The sequence below is a fragment of the Pipistrellus kuhlii genome, unplaced genomic scaffold (genome assembly GCF_014108245.1).
Source record: "Pipistrellus kuhlii isolate mPipKuh1 unplaced genomic scaffold, mPipKuh1.p scaffold_m20_p_3, whole genome shotgun sequence".
NCBI lineage: Eukaryota > Metazoa > Chordata > Mammalia > Chiroptera > Vespertilionidae > Pipistrellus > Pipistrellus kuhlii.
Window position 1 is genome coordinate 28,051,949 of NW_023425529.1, and position 16,620 is coordinate 28,068,568.

General features: G+C 38.7%; 1 protein-coding gene across 1 annotated transcript in view; it reads right to left on the reverse strand.

The window, feature by feature from the left end:
• DNAI7 (dynein axonemal intermediate chain 7) overlaps nt 1-16,620 on the reverse strand; it is a 39,720-nt gene that overhangs the window by 12,354 nt on the left and 10,746 nt on the right. Inside the window, exons 6-8 of the mRNA XM_036459217.2 lie at nt 14,756-14,859; nt 11,937-12,264; nt 2,249-2,315 (exon numbers count right to left, since the gene is read on the reverse strand). Of these exons, the coding sequence (XP_036315110.1) occupies nt 2,249-2,315; nt 11,937-12,264; nt 14,756-14,859 (499 nt within the window). The remainder of the gene's footprint in view (nt 1-2,248; nt 2,316-11,936; nt 12,265-14,755; nt 14,860-16,620) is intronic.

Below are 16,620 nucleotides of genomic sequence, written 5' to 3' on the forward strand. Positions count from 1 at the left end.
TAGCAATTTCATTTTTTTACTTGTGTATATTCATTAAAATGTAGATTTTAATTAATTTTCAATTGTGTCTAATTAATAACCCATTTACCTGAAAAGAAAGTAAAAAAGAATACTGTGTCCAATTTTAGACATTTATGATATACTAGAGGCCCGGTGCACAAAATTTGTGCATGGGGGGTGGAGGATGTCCCTCAGCCCAGCCTGGACTCTCTCCAATGTGGGACCCCTGGAGGGATGTCCGACTAAACGTGCAGTCGGACATCCCTCTCACAATCCAGAATTGCTGGCTCTCAACAAATCACCTGCCTGCCTTCCTGATTGCCCCTAACTACTTCTTCCTGCCAGCCTGATCACCCCCTAACCACTCCCCTGACAGCATGATTGATGCCTAACTGCCCTCCCCCTGCAGGCCTGGTCACCCCTAACTGCTCTCCCCTGCAGACTTGATCACCCCCAACTGCCTTCCCTTGCAGGCCTGGCCCCTCCCCTGCTGGCCCGATTGCCTACAACTGCCCTCACTTGCAGACCTGGTTCCTTCCAACTGCCCTCCCCTGCTGGCCATCTTGTGGCAGCCATCTTGTGTCCACATGGGGGCAGCCATCTTGTGTGTTGGAATGACAGTCAATTTGCATATTACTCTTTTATTAGATAGGATTAATTGGGTATCATCATGTAGAAAACCTTGGTATTGCGATAGAGGCTATAATTGACTGTAATATCATTTTTAATAAGAAAATTATCTCATAAAGGTTATAGAAAATTACAAAATATAAACTTAGGTAACTGCAGAAATAAAAGTGTGTTGAAAAAAGTAAGGAAATAGAAAAGAAGACTGTTATTAAAAATATGCTAAGAAATATATAGAAAATAGATTCTTTAGAAGTTCCTGAGAGAGCCAGCATAATGATAAAGTTAATGGAAAAAATGTACAAAAATATCAAGCTAAAAGATTGCAAATGATGCATCACTATCATTTTGACACTTTTAAAGTATATCCAATTGCTATTTGCCAGGATAAGATTGAATACAAAGGTGTTGAGAAATCTGAGTGTATATGAATACTTGTGAATGTTCATTGCAACATTGTTTACAATGTTAAAATATTAGAAATAACCTTACTATTTGTTAATCAATAAAGATTTAAATAATGTCCCATTATTGGGTGGAACTATAGAGCTACTAAAAAAGATAGGGTCACCAATGAGGTCTGACTTAGAATAATGTTAAATATTACTCATTTAAGTAGCATCTGTATTTTGTTCTATGTATATACTAGTGGCCAGGCTAAGGGACGAAATTCATGCATGGGGGAGGGTGGTCCCTTAGCCTGGCCTGCCCCCTCTCCAACCTGGGACCCCCTTAGAGGATGTCTAAGTGCCAATTAAAACCAGCAGTTGGATATCCCTCTCATAATCGGGGACCACTGGCTCCTAACTGCTCACCTGCCTGCCCCTAACTGCCCCCCACTCCCGCCCCTCACCAGCCTGATCATCCCTAACTGCCTCTGGCTGCTGGCCTGATTTCCCCTAACTGCCCCCCCACTGCCAGCCTTGTCACCCTCTTTTGCGCCCCCTGCCAGCCTGGTCGCCCCCAATAATACCCCTCTGCTGAACTGCCCCCCTGATTGCCCCTAACTGCCCCCCCTACTCGCCTGGTCACACCTTAGTGCCCTCCTTCCCACTGGCCTGGTACCCTTTAATGCTTCTCCCACTGGCCTGGTCACCCCCAACTATCACCCTCTGCTGGCCTGGTAACCCCTAACTGTCCCACTCGCTGGCCTAGTCACTCCTTACTGCCCCCCTGCCAGCCTGGTTGCCCCTAACTGCCCACTCTTCCAGCCTGGTTACCCCATTGAAAGGTTCCAAGTTTGATTCTGGTCAAGGGCATGTGCTGGGGTTGCAGGCTTGACCCCCAGTAGGGGGTGTACAAGAGGCAGATGATCAATGATTTTCATCATTGATGTTTCTATCTCTCTTTCCCTCTCCCTTCCTTGCTGATATCAATAAAACTATTTTTTAATTGAGAGAGAGAGAGAGAGAGAGAGAGAGAGAGAGAGAGAGAGAGAGAGAGAGAGAAGGAAGCAAGCACAAATAAAAGGAATTGTTAATATTGGTTAGTTCAGAAGAGGGATTGTAAAGAATTTTCACTTTAAATATATTTCTGCAATATCTGAATTTACAATGATCCTGCCTTTCTTTTGTAAGCAGGAAAATCCCAATAAAGTTAAAAATGTAAGTGAGAAGAATACCTGTTTCATTTAATACTTTTATTTCCGGTTCTTGTTTTGTGCTTTCAGGTTCTTCCTCAGCAAAACTCTAAAAGAAAACACAAGGATGGATGGGTGTGATTGTCAGTGTCTTCTTCAGTGCAAATCCATTCTCCTCTGTTTCAGTCCCCACTGCGAACACTTGTTACCTTAATTCTAAGGCCCCAAACTGACACTTGCTCTGGCATAAAACTTGACTTAAAAGAACATAGTTTAAAAGTCAACCAAAATGTGAGCACATCTCCACACATCTTCATGGAAGCAGGAGCCAGCCTGCTCAGATTCTCTGCTGAACACTGTCCTGTATAAAACAGAGACCCTAGGAAGCAATGCAAGCTATAAAAATATTATTTACATTTGCATTTGGGGTTTTGCCAAGGTGGGGAATGGTCCCTCAGCCTGCCTTGCCCCCTCTCCAATCTGGGACCCCTCAGGGGATGTCTAACTGCTGGTTTAAACCATATGTTATAGATTTTGCTTATTTGGGCAATCAGCTGAAACCATATGTTATAGATTTTGCTTATTTGGGCAATCAGCTGTCTGACAGAGTAATTACAAAGCCACTTTTTGGTAAGCCTGTCAAGGAAGTGAAAGATGCTGTGTACTAAGTATATAGAAAATCCCATTATACTTGAGGATAGTAAAAGGAATCTATACTAATAAAAGGGTAATATGCTAATTAGATCTGACATCTATGGACGAACATCCTTTTAGACAAAGCCACTGTGGCAGGGGCTGAGCAGAGGAAGTTAGGGGCAATCAGGCTGGCAGGGGGGATCAATTAGGGGGCAATCAGGCCAGCAGGGGGGAGCAGTTAGGGGGCAATCAGGCCAGCAGGGGGGAGCAGTTAGGGGATGATCAGACTGGCAGAGGAGGGCAGTTGGGAGTGATCAGGCTGGCAAGGGAGTGGTTAGAAGGCCATCAGGCTGGCAGGCAGAGGTGGTTGGGGTGAGCCGGTTGGCAGGGGAGGGCAACTGGGAGTGATCAGGCCATCAGGGGACCAGTTAGGGGGCAATCAGGCCAGCAGGGACAGGCAGTTAGGAGTGATCAGGCAGACAGGCAGGCAAGTGGTTAGGAGCCAGTGGTCCCAGATTGCGAGAAGGATGTCTGACTGCCAGCAATCAGACATCTCCTGAGGGGTCCTGGATTGGAGAAGGTGCAGGCCAGGCTGAGGGATCCCCCCACCCCAAGCATGAATAGAAAATTTCATGCATTGGGCCTCTAGTACTACAATAGAAGGACAATATGATTAGAATAGACTGTATATCTCAATCTGACACTAAGTCACCTTAGTGACCTTGAGCAAGTCATTTATCCATTAGGCGCTAGCAACATGCAGTCACACCACAATTGTTGAACATCTCCCATCTCAAACAGTTCAGTTCTCAACTAAGAAAAAAAATGTCTCAGTTATCCATCAAAACTTCAGGTCTGGACTAGACAACTCTTTCATGCTGATACCTTTATGATCAATAAAGATTCATGCGTCTCTCAGGTGACAAAGAGAATGTATGAGTCGATTTACCACTAATTCTCATATTGTTAACATCTCATAAGATTATACTGTCAATATTTTAGGTTTGTATTTTTTGCTTTTTTTTTGCTCTCAACATTAAAATTCTAGTGTATATGTCATTTTTCATTTTATATTTCATTGCTTTTTTGTTAAAGTTTCATTTAGATTTCATGAGCTTTTTGCCTTTAAAGTGTTTATTTATAGGTGATATAGTGCATTACACATGGAATCATCTGGGAATCTGGACCAGATTAATTCAATTTACATGATTTCTAATGGGGAAAAAAATGATTCGATTTTCAAACAGCCTTCCAGAAAAAATTAAGTTTGAGAACCCAGGTCCCACTGTATTGGTATTCAACTGTGTGCCACACATATAAATACATCTTGCAAACAATCCTAAGAAATAGTTGTTAACTTAATTTTGCCAAAAAGGAAACTAAAGCTTCGGGAGATAACTGCTCTGAGGGTCGAATAACAGAGAAGAAAAGAATTTTGTATACTGCAAAGCACTAGATAAATGTGCTGTTATAAAAATTTGATGTGTATGTTAATATTGGCAAACTGAACGATATCAGTAAACTTGGTTTCATCTCAACTACCACCTGTACTTCTATAGCAACATCATAACCTTACATCAGAATTCTAGTCAGAAGCTTAAAGCCAGCTAATCACACCAGGCCTCCATCACCAATCACCTCAGTAAATTTTCCTTTTCCCTACTCTCATCCCTGCGTTGGCCTTATCTTTCTCTGGACCGGTTTCAACATTATTACATTCTCTGACAACCGGTGTGCCTCTGAAACTTGTCACTTATTAACTCATTCACTCAAAGAATTTTCAGGGTGCCCAATTTGTGCAGGCATTGGTAAGTACTAGGAATAAAGGGGGGGAAAAGCACATAAGGTATCTGACTTAGGGAACTTCCAGTCTACTAGGGAAGCAGATGAACAAATAGATAGGATGGTTTTGTGGGTGTGTAATAAAAAGTGAGGGGTGCACAATAGGAATGTAAAGGAAGACCAGTCAATTCTGTGGGTGGGTGAAGATAAGAAATGATACCCAAAGGTGATGACGTTTGAACTAAATCTTGAAAGATAATTAGGTCATCAAAAAACAAAACAAAACAAAACAAAAAACAGTGGGAGATAATGCCAAGTGTGAGCAAAGGCAGAAAGGCCTGGAGCAAGACAGAGGGTTGCAAGCACCCCACGCAGTCAGGTATGGTTGGGTAAGGCATTCTAGGAGCGGGTAAAGATCTGAAGCTACAGGCAAGCAGGGGCCAGCTTATGGAGAGCTTTGGGTGCCACTCTCAAGACGAGAATTTCTCCTATGGGTAAAGGAAAGCCCACAAAAGGCTTGTGATAGAAAAGTATCCTGGATGAACAAATTTGCATTTGTAAAGGTATGCAGTGTGCCTGTGGGAGCACACTGACCACCAGAGGGCAGCTCCTACGTTGGTCATCTGACTCCTGGTAGCCACTTGCTGGATTACTCAGTGAAAAGAGGTGAATCCAAGGTAAGAGGATAAGGCCATAAGAAGCATATATGCAATGATAAGTAAGCAAAATCAACATAACTTGGATGGTGATTGGATATAAGAAGCAGGCGAGCCAAAACCGGTTTGGCTCAGTGGATAGAGCATAGGTCTGCGGACTGAAGGGTCCTGGGTTCGATTCCGGTCAAGGGCATGTACATTGGTTGCGGGCGCATCCCCGTTAGGGGGTGTGCAAGAGGCAGCTGGTCGATGTTTCTCTCTCATCGACGTTTCTAGCTCTCTATCCCTCTCTCCTCCTCTCTGTAAAAAATCAATAAAATGTATTAAAAAAAAAAAAAAAAAAAAAAAAAAAAAAGCAGGCGAAACCTGATTTTCAAGTTTCTGTCTTAGGTTACAAGGTGGAGGTGGTCCAATTATCCAGAAAGGAGTAAGGACAGGGTTGGGGGGGTTGGGAGGAGGAAGTAGTGAATTCGATTGTGGATATGTTGGATTTAAGGTGTCTAGGTACATCCAGGTGGCCTTTCATATTATCTGCCATTAAAAAGCCAGTTGCATTTCTTTCTAACAGGAATTGTGATCATTTAAAATACCAAAAATATAAGACCAATAAGCAAGCCAGGCTTTCCAATTCACATCTTCAAAGAGTTGGAAGTTCTTCAGAGTTTAGACCAAAATGTTTCTTGCTTTGTAGGAAGACCAAGAATTTAGACTTTCTTAACAGAACCTTCCTCTTGATAACCACATTCAACAGGAATTTATCAGCTTCTACACTGACACATAATAGAGAGAATAATCTTGTAGCTAACACATTGCCTATATGTGATTAAAAATTTTAGTATTTTATGTCATCTTTAGTTCAATTGGCTTTTGGGAAGTGAACTTCTTCATGAAGGAGGCAATGAGCCCATTTACATTCTGGTGCAGCTCACCGATCTTAAGAACTGCTCTAGAATGTGTTTCTGTCATTGCCGCTGTATCATCAGAACTTATTCGTGATCAAACAAACAAACTCCAGACCACATTTGTTGACAATATAATTATCAATAGTTTTGTATGTTATAAAGCTTCTTGTGTTTGTTGGCACTGGAGCTGAAAAAAATAGTTTTTTTTATTTATATTATCATCATGTTTTATATTTGGTAATAAAAAGTCCTCTTTCCACAATTGTTTTTATAAAATTTAGCTATTTTCCATGTATTATTTTCTTCTGGATAAACTTTAATTTTTTTTTTAATAATAAATCTTTTATTTTTATATAAGTACTAGAGGCCTGGTGCACGAAAATTTGTGCACTTGCTGGGGTAAGGGGAATCCCTCAGCCTGGCCTGAGCGCTCTCACCCCTGGGGAATTTCCACCTACTGGCTTAGGCCGCTCCCTGGGTGATTGGGCCTAAGCTGGCAGTCAGACATCTCAGACATCCCTCTGGCAGCCCAGGAGCCCCGGGGGTATGTTAGACTGATAGCTTAGGCCTAAGCTGCAGTTGGATATCCTTAGCACTGCTAAGGAGATGGGAGAGGCTCCTGCTACTGCCACTGCACTCACAGCCATTAGTTCAGCTTATGGCTGAGCAGAGCTCCCCCTGAGGGAGCACACTGACCACCAGGAGGCATCTCCTGTGTTGATCATCTGACACCTGGTGGTCAATGTGCATCATAGCAACTGGTCAGTCCACCATTAAAGTCACTTTGCATATTATACTTTTATTATATACGGTTTTAGGTTTCTAATAAATCTACTAAAAAATAAACATTTTCTAAAAATCTTTGCCTGGAAATGTTTACAGAATATGAATCAGAGAAGGTAGCTAAAGTATAACTTTCCAAGACACAAAGCTCAATAGATACTGGAATTGGCTTATGATATAGAAGAGCTTCATGGAATAATAGCCAAGTATTTTTCACTGCAATTTGATAAATGCACAGATATTGTCAAATGGAAATTATTTTAGTCTATTTGCAATTTGAATTTGATATGAAAACGTGACTTGGATCATGAATAAGATCACTGGAAACAGAATAGAAATTCTAGAAATAGATCTTAGGATCCACTTGGGAACTTAGCATATGGCATTTCAGATCAGTGGGAAAAGCCTAGGTTGATATGGTGTTTTGAGATAGTTGGCTAAGATTTTAAATCAAAGAAATTAATATTCTTTCTCTCCAGTTTACACTAAAATAAAGTCCAGACAGATAAAAGACTTTAATCAAAGATGACAAAAATCATGCAAGGATCTGAAAAGATACTAGGTGACTGATATGAAATGGTGTAGGTGATCTCGATATTGCACGTTGCAAAATGTCAGCAATGAACACTTGACAAATTTGATAGAATGTCTTGAATTTTATTCCATCAAAAGATCTATACAAAGGAATTTGCTGATCTGAAATCCATTTTTTTTTCATCAAAAGATAATTTAAATTGTACCAGAGCTTCAGAACAAATTGTTTGAACTGGCTTTTGATACAGAATTAAAGATGAATTTTGAAAAGTTACCATACTGCTTCATTTTGAGTAACAGTTAAGAATTATCCTGAGTTTGCTGAAATCTCATTCAATCCTATAGCTTGAATACCATCTATAGGCCAGGGTTCTGAAATCTATGCTAGTGAGGTTCTTTAGGCCTCACACCCCTTGCACTGCTTAACTGGAGAAGTGCAGGGTCTGCACAGGGCCATCATCTGTGTCTGATTTCTCTCAGAACTCCAGGTTCACATTTGTTTACCTGATTGACATTTCCATTTGTGTGTCCCAAACTTGCCACGATCAAAACAAAACTCTTTTACACTGTTACTCATAACCATCTCAGCCCATTCCTACCCATCCCAGTAAATTAAACCACCATCTACTTTGTTTCCCAAAATAAAAACTCAGCTGGATTTTTTGCCTCCAAAACCAATCCCAAACATATCCACCTTTCCACATCTTACTATCACCTGGGTGCAAGCCACCTTGACCTCGCATGCCTCCCAAGCACTAGATACTGTGCTTCCCCTATGCAGGCCCCTCACAATTCAATCTCTGCTTAGTAGCCGAATAACCTTTCATAAATCAGATCATGCTACTCTTCTACTTAGAACCCTCAAATGCAGTGGTTCTCAACCTTTCTAATGCCATGACCCACAGGTTGAGAAACGCTGCTATAGAGCCTAAGGCTATCAGAAAACACAGATATTTACATTATGATTCATTAACAGTAGCAAAATTACAGTTATGAAGTAGCAACAAAAATAATTTTATGGTTGGCGGTTACCACAACGTTAGAAACTGTATTAAAAGGTTGCGGCAGTAGAAAGGTTGAGAACCACTGCTTTAATGGTTTCCCATGCATTTACAATAAAATCCGAACTTGTTACTGTGGCCTGCATTCACTGTTTCATTTGGCTTCTGCTTCCCTCTCTGACATCATCGCATACCACTTCCTTCTTTACCCACCATCCATCTGTCCATCCACTGGCCTTTTTTCTGGTTTTCATTTCTGTCTTAGGTCCTTTACAGTAACTGTAGACTATAATATTTTAACCTAATTATCATGGAGCTTATCCTTTCTGGTTATTTGGGTCTCAGCTTAAATAATAACTCACCATACAAGTCCTCACTAACTACCCAATCTACTAACTCCCTATTGCATACTCCTGCTTAGTTCTGTGCCCTGCACGGCATTTATGACTGCCTCCTATTGTCCAGTTTTTATTTGCTATTGGTTTTTCCTGACTTGTATGCACATCGTGAGAGCAGAAATCTCATTTGCCCTTTCACCGCTGTCCCCTGAGGACCAGAGTAGCGCCTAGGATAGAGAGCTAGGCATTTATTGAGCAAGTAAAAAAATAAGAACAAGGTCCAGGAATAAGACTAAGCTCCAGGGCATGAGCATGAAAACGGGTTGCTGAAATGACTTTGTGGAAAGGGGATGCTGCTGAATTAATGCCAGGCTTTCCACCTGGGCTAGTCTCGGAGTTTTAATCTGTCCGTGATGAAGCCTAGAAGTCCCCAAATTTCTACAGCTATTTCCCGGCTCCACACTTTTCCCTCCGACCAGAATAGTGGCTTCCCCTTCACATGGAAGCTCCTCCTTGCCTATCAGAAGATTTTGCTCTAATGCTACCTCAACAGAGAAGACTTCCCATCTGTTCACTCCAGCTTTTTCTTTTGGATACTTTATCTTAACTCCCACACATAATCAATCTCTCTCATTTCACATATCAGAACATATACTAACTGTTACTCCTCCACAGATTGTTAGCTCAATAAAAATGATGATCACATTGAATTCCTTATAGAAGGTACTTAGTAAATGCTTTCTATATATACATATATGTTCATATTTTTATATATCCCTTTATGAATAAACGTTAAATATATAATATGTACTAGTGTTTATGGTAAATATTATACCTGTTTAACAGTATCTTAAAGGCAAGGACTATTTTTTTTTTAACTTGAACTTTAAAAGTTCAAAGATCCACATACTATCAGGGATTTCCCATAGGATCACTAAAATATTGCTAAAGTTGATTAAATTAAAAAAACATATTTATCACAAATATGGTATACTTAAATTAGGGTTTTCTAAAAATTTGTAAAATGTATTTAATGGGAAGTCAGTATACCTACAATATTGTGTTATTATTATTACACATTTAAATTAACTAAATTATGGTATTAAGAGCCCTCTAGTGGCAAAGTTCTTAATAGACCCATGGGAAAGGAAAGATAATTTGGACCATTTTCTAAATATTAGAAGAGATTTATTTTTTAAACTTACAAGGCGCTAAATATTTGTTATTTGTGATTACAAGTTGGCTATTTTTATATTAATAACTTGCAATCAGCCTCTGAATTCATTTAAAAGATATGAGAATTGTAATATTTAAATATGCTAACCTAAGATTATAACCCTTAAAAACGATGCAAAAGTAGAGCAATTTCTTCCCCTAAAACCAAAACATGGTAAGTGCACCTACTGATCTTTCAGGGAGCCCCCTAATTTACACAGACACTCACAAAAACACACGTACTAGTACAACACACACAGACAAGTTAAATTTCATGAGTTGATATGCCAGTTTTTGAAATTTAGAATACATTTTTGCCACACAAACAGAGGTATGAATAGCATTTTGGGTTATGATAGTCCCAATATTTCTGTGATTATAAAGGAATTCAAACCTAACCGTACTAGAAGCTCCGTGCACAAAATTCATGCACAAGGTGGGGGCCCCTCAGCCTGGCCTGCACCCTCTCCAATCTGGGACCTGTTGAGGGATGTCAGACTGTAGGTTTAGGCCTTATCCCACTAACTGCTATCCTCTGCCATGCTGGTTCCCCTAACTACTCTCTCCTGCTGGCTGGCCTCCCCTAACTGATCTCCCCTGCCAGCCTGATCCCCCTAACTGCTCTCCCCTGCCAGCCTGATCGCCTCTGCCTCAACTCTGCCACCATGGTTTTGTCTGAAAGGACATCCAGAAGGTTGTCCAGAAGATGTCTGGTCTAATTAGCATATTACCCTTCTATTAGTATAGAAGATATGCATAACCCATGGACACAGACAAGAATGGGGGCAAAGCCTGGAGCCAGGTGGAGGAAGGTAATAGGGGGACATTCGTAATATTCACAATAAAGATAAAATTTTAAAAGAATATTTTTAAGTGACCAATTTTTAAAGAGCAAATCACTTATTTTCCCTAAAATATCAGCTATATACAGGTTTTTGGGTTGTCCTCTCCTTATGCCTTTTTAATTTTAAAAGGTTGTAATCACTCTAAGTACTATTCTTTGTACTGACCATCATGTTATGTCCATTTTCTATATGCTATAGAACTTTTATAATTTATTTTGATATAATATTTAAAATGGAATTTTCAATTCACTATGTTCTTAACTACTATTCTGATTTGAAACTTGTATTCAATCTAATTATTACCTGTGTTTAAATAAACCAATATACTTCATGTCTTAAGCGCTTGTAGGAAAACCTGCTCTTTCTGTCCTCCCTAAAATGCAACCTGCTTATGGCCAAAGGAGCTACTCATTCTGAGAAAGTATTACTAAATTATAAACCATTTATTCTAACTTAATAAATAGCTTAAGGAATAAAAATAGAAACTTAAAGGAATATGATTACTAAATTACTCAATATATTATATCTAAAGATGTCAAGTTTTAAGAGTACAAAAGTTTCAAAAAACTAAGTTTGACTTTATAATATTTGTTCTTACAAAACCAGAAGCTAAGGAAGTAATAATAATGTAAGCTAACCCCTCAGTTTGTGAAAGTATTTACTACAAAGTTGCCTTTAATGGCAGGTTCCCTTAAGTGAGTTTGAAATAGAACAGATACACAAAAAGTGAATATGAAGTATAATAAACACAAAAATTAAATGGCTTCAAAGCTGTTCAGTGTTATCCCTAAAACAAAAGTGAGCAACTCCTGTCTGGAACTTTAGGATGTTGAAGCAACAGGCTCCACTATGAACAGTGACGAGTAATAGAAAGCAGGGGGGTAAATACACACTCAAAATTAGGCCATTGGCAGAAGATGGATTTTGGACAATTTCTAGTTGTTTGGGGGGGGGGGGGGAATCTCGAAGATGCTTCAGCAGAATCTAATAAACATCTGTTACATAAAGAAAAAAATTATACATTGAAATGTGTCTTACTGTGTGTACAAAATCGGCATCTTGTTCTTCAGGTTTTATTTCTTCCTCCTGGTCTAAATGGTCTAATTTTAAATTAGACTTGTCTTCTGGTTGTTTATCCTCTTCTTGGAGCTCTTTGCTGATTGCTGCTTGTGGAGTAATAACTGCTTCTTCTTGGACAGAGAAAGATTTCGTGGGAGGGACATATTTTAATACTGTCGGAACAAGGCGCAGTGGCGTGACATGATCATAGTGAGTATGTAGGAGCCGTAAAGCAATGTCACTTGATGCTAATATCCTTGGTATTTCAAAGCCAATTTTCATTTCATGGCATCTGATACTTCTATGCCTGTTAATAATTAATTGTAACAAAAAAAGATGAGGCCTAGGGGAATGCTAGAACTGTTGCAAATGTACACCCAAGCAGTATCTCTCCACTTTAATTTTGCCAGTTTTAAATCCCGACCATGACTTGCTCTCTTTGCAGGGTTTGGGTCCAGTTGCTAATGTTATGCCCCTCAAAACATATTCTTGCGATCCATAACCCAGCGGTTTTCTCCATGGGCAGCTCCTTCTCTGTTTCCTCTGTATGGCCAGCTTCCTAACCATCCTTTAAATGTTGATATTACTCAGCTCTCAATCTCAAGCCCTTTGCTTCTCCTTCTACATAATATCCTTAGATATTACTTCTATGGCTTCAATGATCAATTAAATTATTAGTTTTTAACATGAGTTCTATGTTTCCTAGGGTTGGGTAGGGGGGGAAGAAACATCCTGAATGATCTTTCAGGGGTCCCAAAATGCCCTTATATTGTATATAGAGTGCCCCCAAAACATGTATGTACACACTATGAATAATTATAAAGACAGTGTTTATTAAAATACATTTCATTTTCAAAACTGAACTATCAGCTGTTAAAGTATATATATGCATTTTTGGGAAAACCATATATATATATGAGCATATAGAATGATTTAAAGTTCCTAAGAGTCAGTCTATGACTCCCAAAAAGTTAAGAACTATTGACTTATATGCTAATGACTTCCCCAAATCAATCTAAGATTTCTTTGAAGTCTTTCAGACAGTTGTACTTGATATTTATAGGTACTTCAAATCCAACAAGTCCCTTCCTACAACTCCCCTCATCACCATCAAAATAAAACAGAATGTTTTCTGCCTCCACTACTTGTCATCTTAGTAAAAGGACTCCTAATTCTCTTCTTAGTCACGGGTAGTTAATAAAGAGCTATTCATTTTTCTTTTGCTCTTTTAAAATTATAAAGGTTAATTCTCTTCACCCTTCAGTATATATTTCCATAATAAAAACAGTTATATTGCTTGTTGTCCCTAATTTAGATGTAAACCACAGAGAATTTTATAGCAAATGCAACATGGAGAATACTTTCTAGTTTCCTTTTACTAAATATCAAAAATAAAATCCAGTTTCTTCCATTGTAATATGACTAGTCTTTTCAGAGCTGAGACCAGAACCTCCTAATTTTTACTCTGGTGATTTTTTTCTTAAAACATACTGTCATACTAATTCAACCAATTTGAAATATTTGAGATTACTGCTATCATTCCTTAGAAAGCTGTTACTTTGTTAAAAATAATTGGGAAAACATCACTTAAATAGCTAAAAATAAAATATTTGAAAGTGTTATCTTATGGAATTATTTTTAACAGTCACAAAAAAATTGTTGTTTTTTAAATTTGAGATTGCCACGTAGAAAGTATCTACCATGTCTACTTCAGGAGGTGAAGAGAAGGCGAAGACCTGATATTTATTCAGCTTATATTTGTACTAGACACCATGCTATGACCTTTATATGCATTAACTAGAGGCCCGGTGCACGAAATTCATACATGGATGAAGGAGTGTCCCCCTCAGTCCACCCTGCACCCTCTCCAATCTGGGATCCCTTGAGGGATGTCTGACTGCCCACTGGGATAGGGCCTAAACAGGCAGTCGGACATCCCTCTCACAATCCAGGACTGCTGGCTCCCAATCACTCACCTGCCTGCTTGCCTATCTGATTGCCCCTAACTACTTCTGCCTGTCAGCCTGGTCATAAAGTTTATATATAAAAAAAGAGAAACTGATAAATCTTGTTGATTATAGCTCAGAGCACTTAAGATAGCACAAATCAATCCAATTATGAATCCATTCTTTCTTACTGAGAAAACTATTTCATCAAAGAAGGGCATAAAAATTGGACTGAATTATAAGTGTGTAACACTAAAAGAAGCATGCAGATATCAATGAAATTAAGAACTTGGAAAAATATTTCTTTCTGTGACTATTTTTACTAGTATACTATATCCATTAGACACATATCTACACTAATAAAAGAGAAAGATGCAAACTGACCATACCTCCGTGACACCCATCACCCAATCAGGAGTATGCAAATTAACCCAACAAAGATGGCGGGTCAATTTGCATACACAGATGCCAAGCAGTCAGGGACGGGACACTTGCATCTTCCTCAGCCACTCTGGACCTCTGGGCAGCATGGGAAGGCAGAAAGGCAGCTCCAGGCCGGAGGGGGTTCCAGAAGCCAGGGGAAGGAAGGCCCATTCCTGCATGAATCTTCGTGCATCAGGCCTCCAGATAAGTAATATAATCATCAGTGTACTGTTGACATACTAAAGCTCAACAAAGCTATGTAACTTGCTCAAGGTAAAAGGCAGGTCTATGATTCAAAATCCCACATGCTTTATTTCTTAATATGGGTTTTTTCCTGGGATTCCATTCTGTGATTCAACAGGCATATGTTGGCCACCATGATATATGACTCTAATGTCTTTCAACTTCCAGCATCTCCTGTGGGAATACCTTGGATTCTTCTTGAGGTTTGCCCACACATACAGGGTAATATTTTCATCCCGAATGACTTTTTCCATATTTCCAGTGTCCTGATCTGCTAAAGTACTAGCTTGCTGTGAGAGAAGAAGAAAGCATTATAAAAGATCAGAGGCCTCATAAATTATACAGCCTAGATAAGTTACTTCATCACTTAATTGTTGGATTCCCTTCATTACTTATAAGAGTTATTTGAGTAAAAATAAGATTCAATCAAAATAGCAAACAATAGCTTTTAAAAATCTCAAAATTGTATAAATATATTTAATTAACTATTCTTTCCCTTTTTTCACTCAGTTTCTCTGTAGATGTCTAAGGATGAAAGTTGCCCTACATACCCAGGTAGCATGTGCAGATTACTATTATGTAACCCTTTTCAATGTTAACCTTATCATGACTTTTCATTCTAACTATACACATGCTATTTTATCTGCACCTTATTAAAAACAATTATGCTACTGCAAAAGTTTGCCTATTTCTGAATATATCAAGATTAGACACAAAATATCCAGTTTATAAAATCCAAATGAGTTTTATATTTTACTAGTCCAACACTTGGTATCTAACATTAAACATACGACTTAAGAATGTCTTTCAATTTATTTTAATAAAGACTAGCATAGTTTGATGCCCACTGCTCCCTTAAAGGGCTTAAATAAGTTAATATGTATTTGGTTGTTATAAAGTAAAAATTTAAAGAGTATTGGGGATTAATTGCTTTTTTAAAAGAAGATTATCCCCCTTCTTTTTCTGGTGAAATTAGCTTTTTGAAGTGATGAGGATAATGGCCTTGTCAAATTGTTCCACATTGTGGATTTATCTGATTGTTTCCACATGGTATTGTTTAATTTGCTCCTCTACCTCCTTATTTTGTGTGTACTAGAAGTTAGGTCTATATAGGTTTAATTAGATTCAGATGAAACCACTTTTAGCAAGAAGGCATCATAGGTTTTGTTGTGTTCTTCAGGAGGTATATTATTGGTTAGGGTGGAAACTACCCACAACTCCATTTTTCACAATCAGTAAGAAGTAATCTGTGGTCAAATAGTTTGGCACTAGGAGAATACCAGGTAATGTGTTCCTTAACAACTCAACTTTTCACTAATTATTTAGGTAACCATTGATGATCCTTATTATTATTATTACATTAGGGATTGAAAACTGGTGATTCTTCAAAGTCAGTGTTTCCCAAGCTTTTAACATATGTGTACCCCTTCTATAATTTTCGTAACGCTGAGTACCCCTAGTACTCATGAGAATGTAGAATTAGGCACAGCTAAGCACGGTGCAGTGCATATCCCCACCAAACTCTGGTGCAATGCGTACCCCCACCAAACTCTTCCCATACCCCTGAAGGTACACGTACCACACTTTGGGAAACACTGTTAAATGACCATTTCTCCTACATTTATTAAATAATATTCTTCTTTATATAATTGTTCTCCTCCACTGCCCACCCCACTTTCCTCCTTTCTTTTGGAGCATCACTAAAGACTCATGAATTTTCATTTATGTTATAATCAATTTTAGTCATTATTCTTCCTGATATTCATATTGTCCCAAATTGGACTAGTAGGAGACTCTTTAAGCTAGTCATTTCCCTTTGGATATAACCCCATTAGACTTTGAGCATTTATTTGCTTTCTTACACAAGAAAACTCAACCTTATCTTTAAATAACAACCTTATCTTTCACTTTCCTTGCCACAGACCTGGAATTAGCCATTTAACCTAATTATACCTCACTCCTTTATCCTATATCAGTGGTCAGCAAACTCATTAGTCAACAGAGTCAAATATTAACAGTACGATTGAAATTTCTTTTGAGAGTCAAAAATT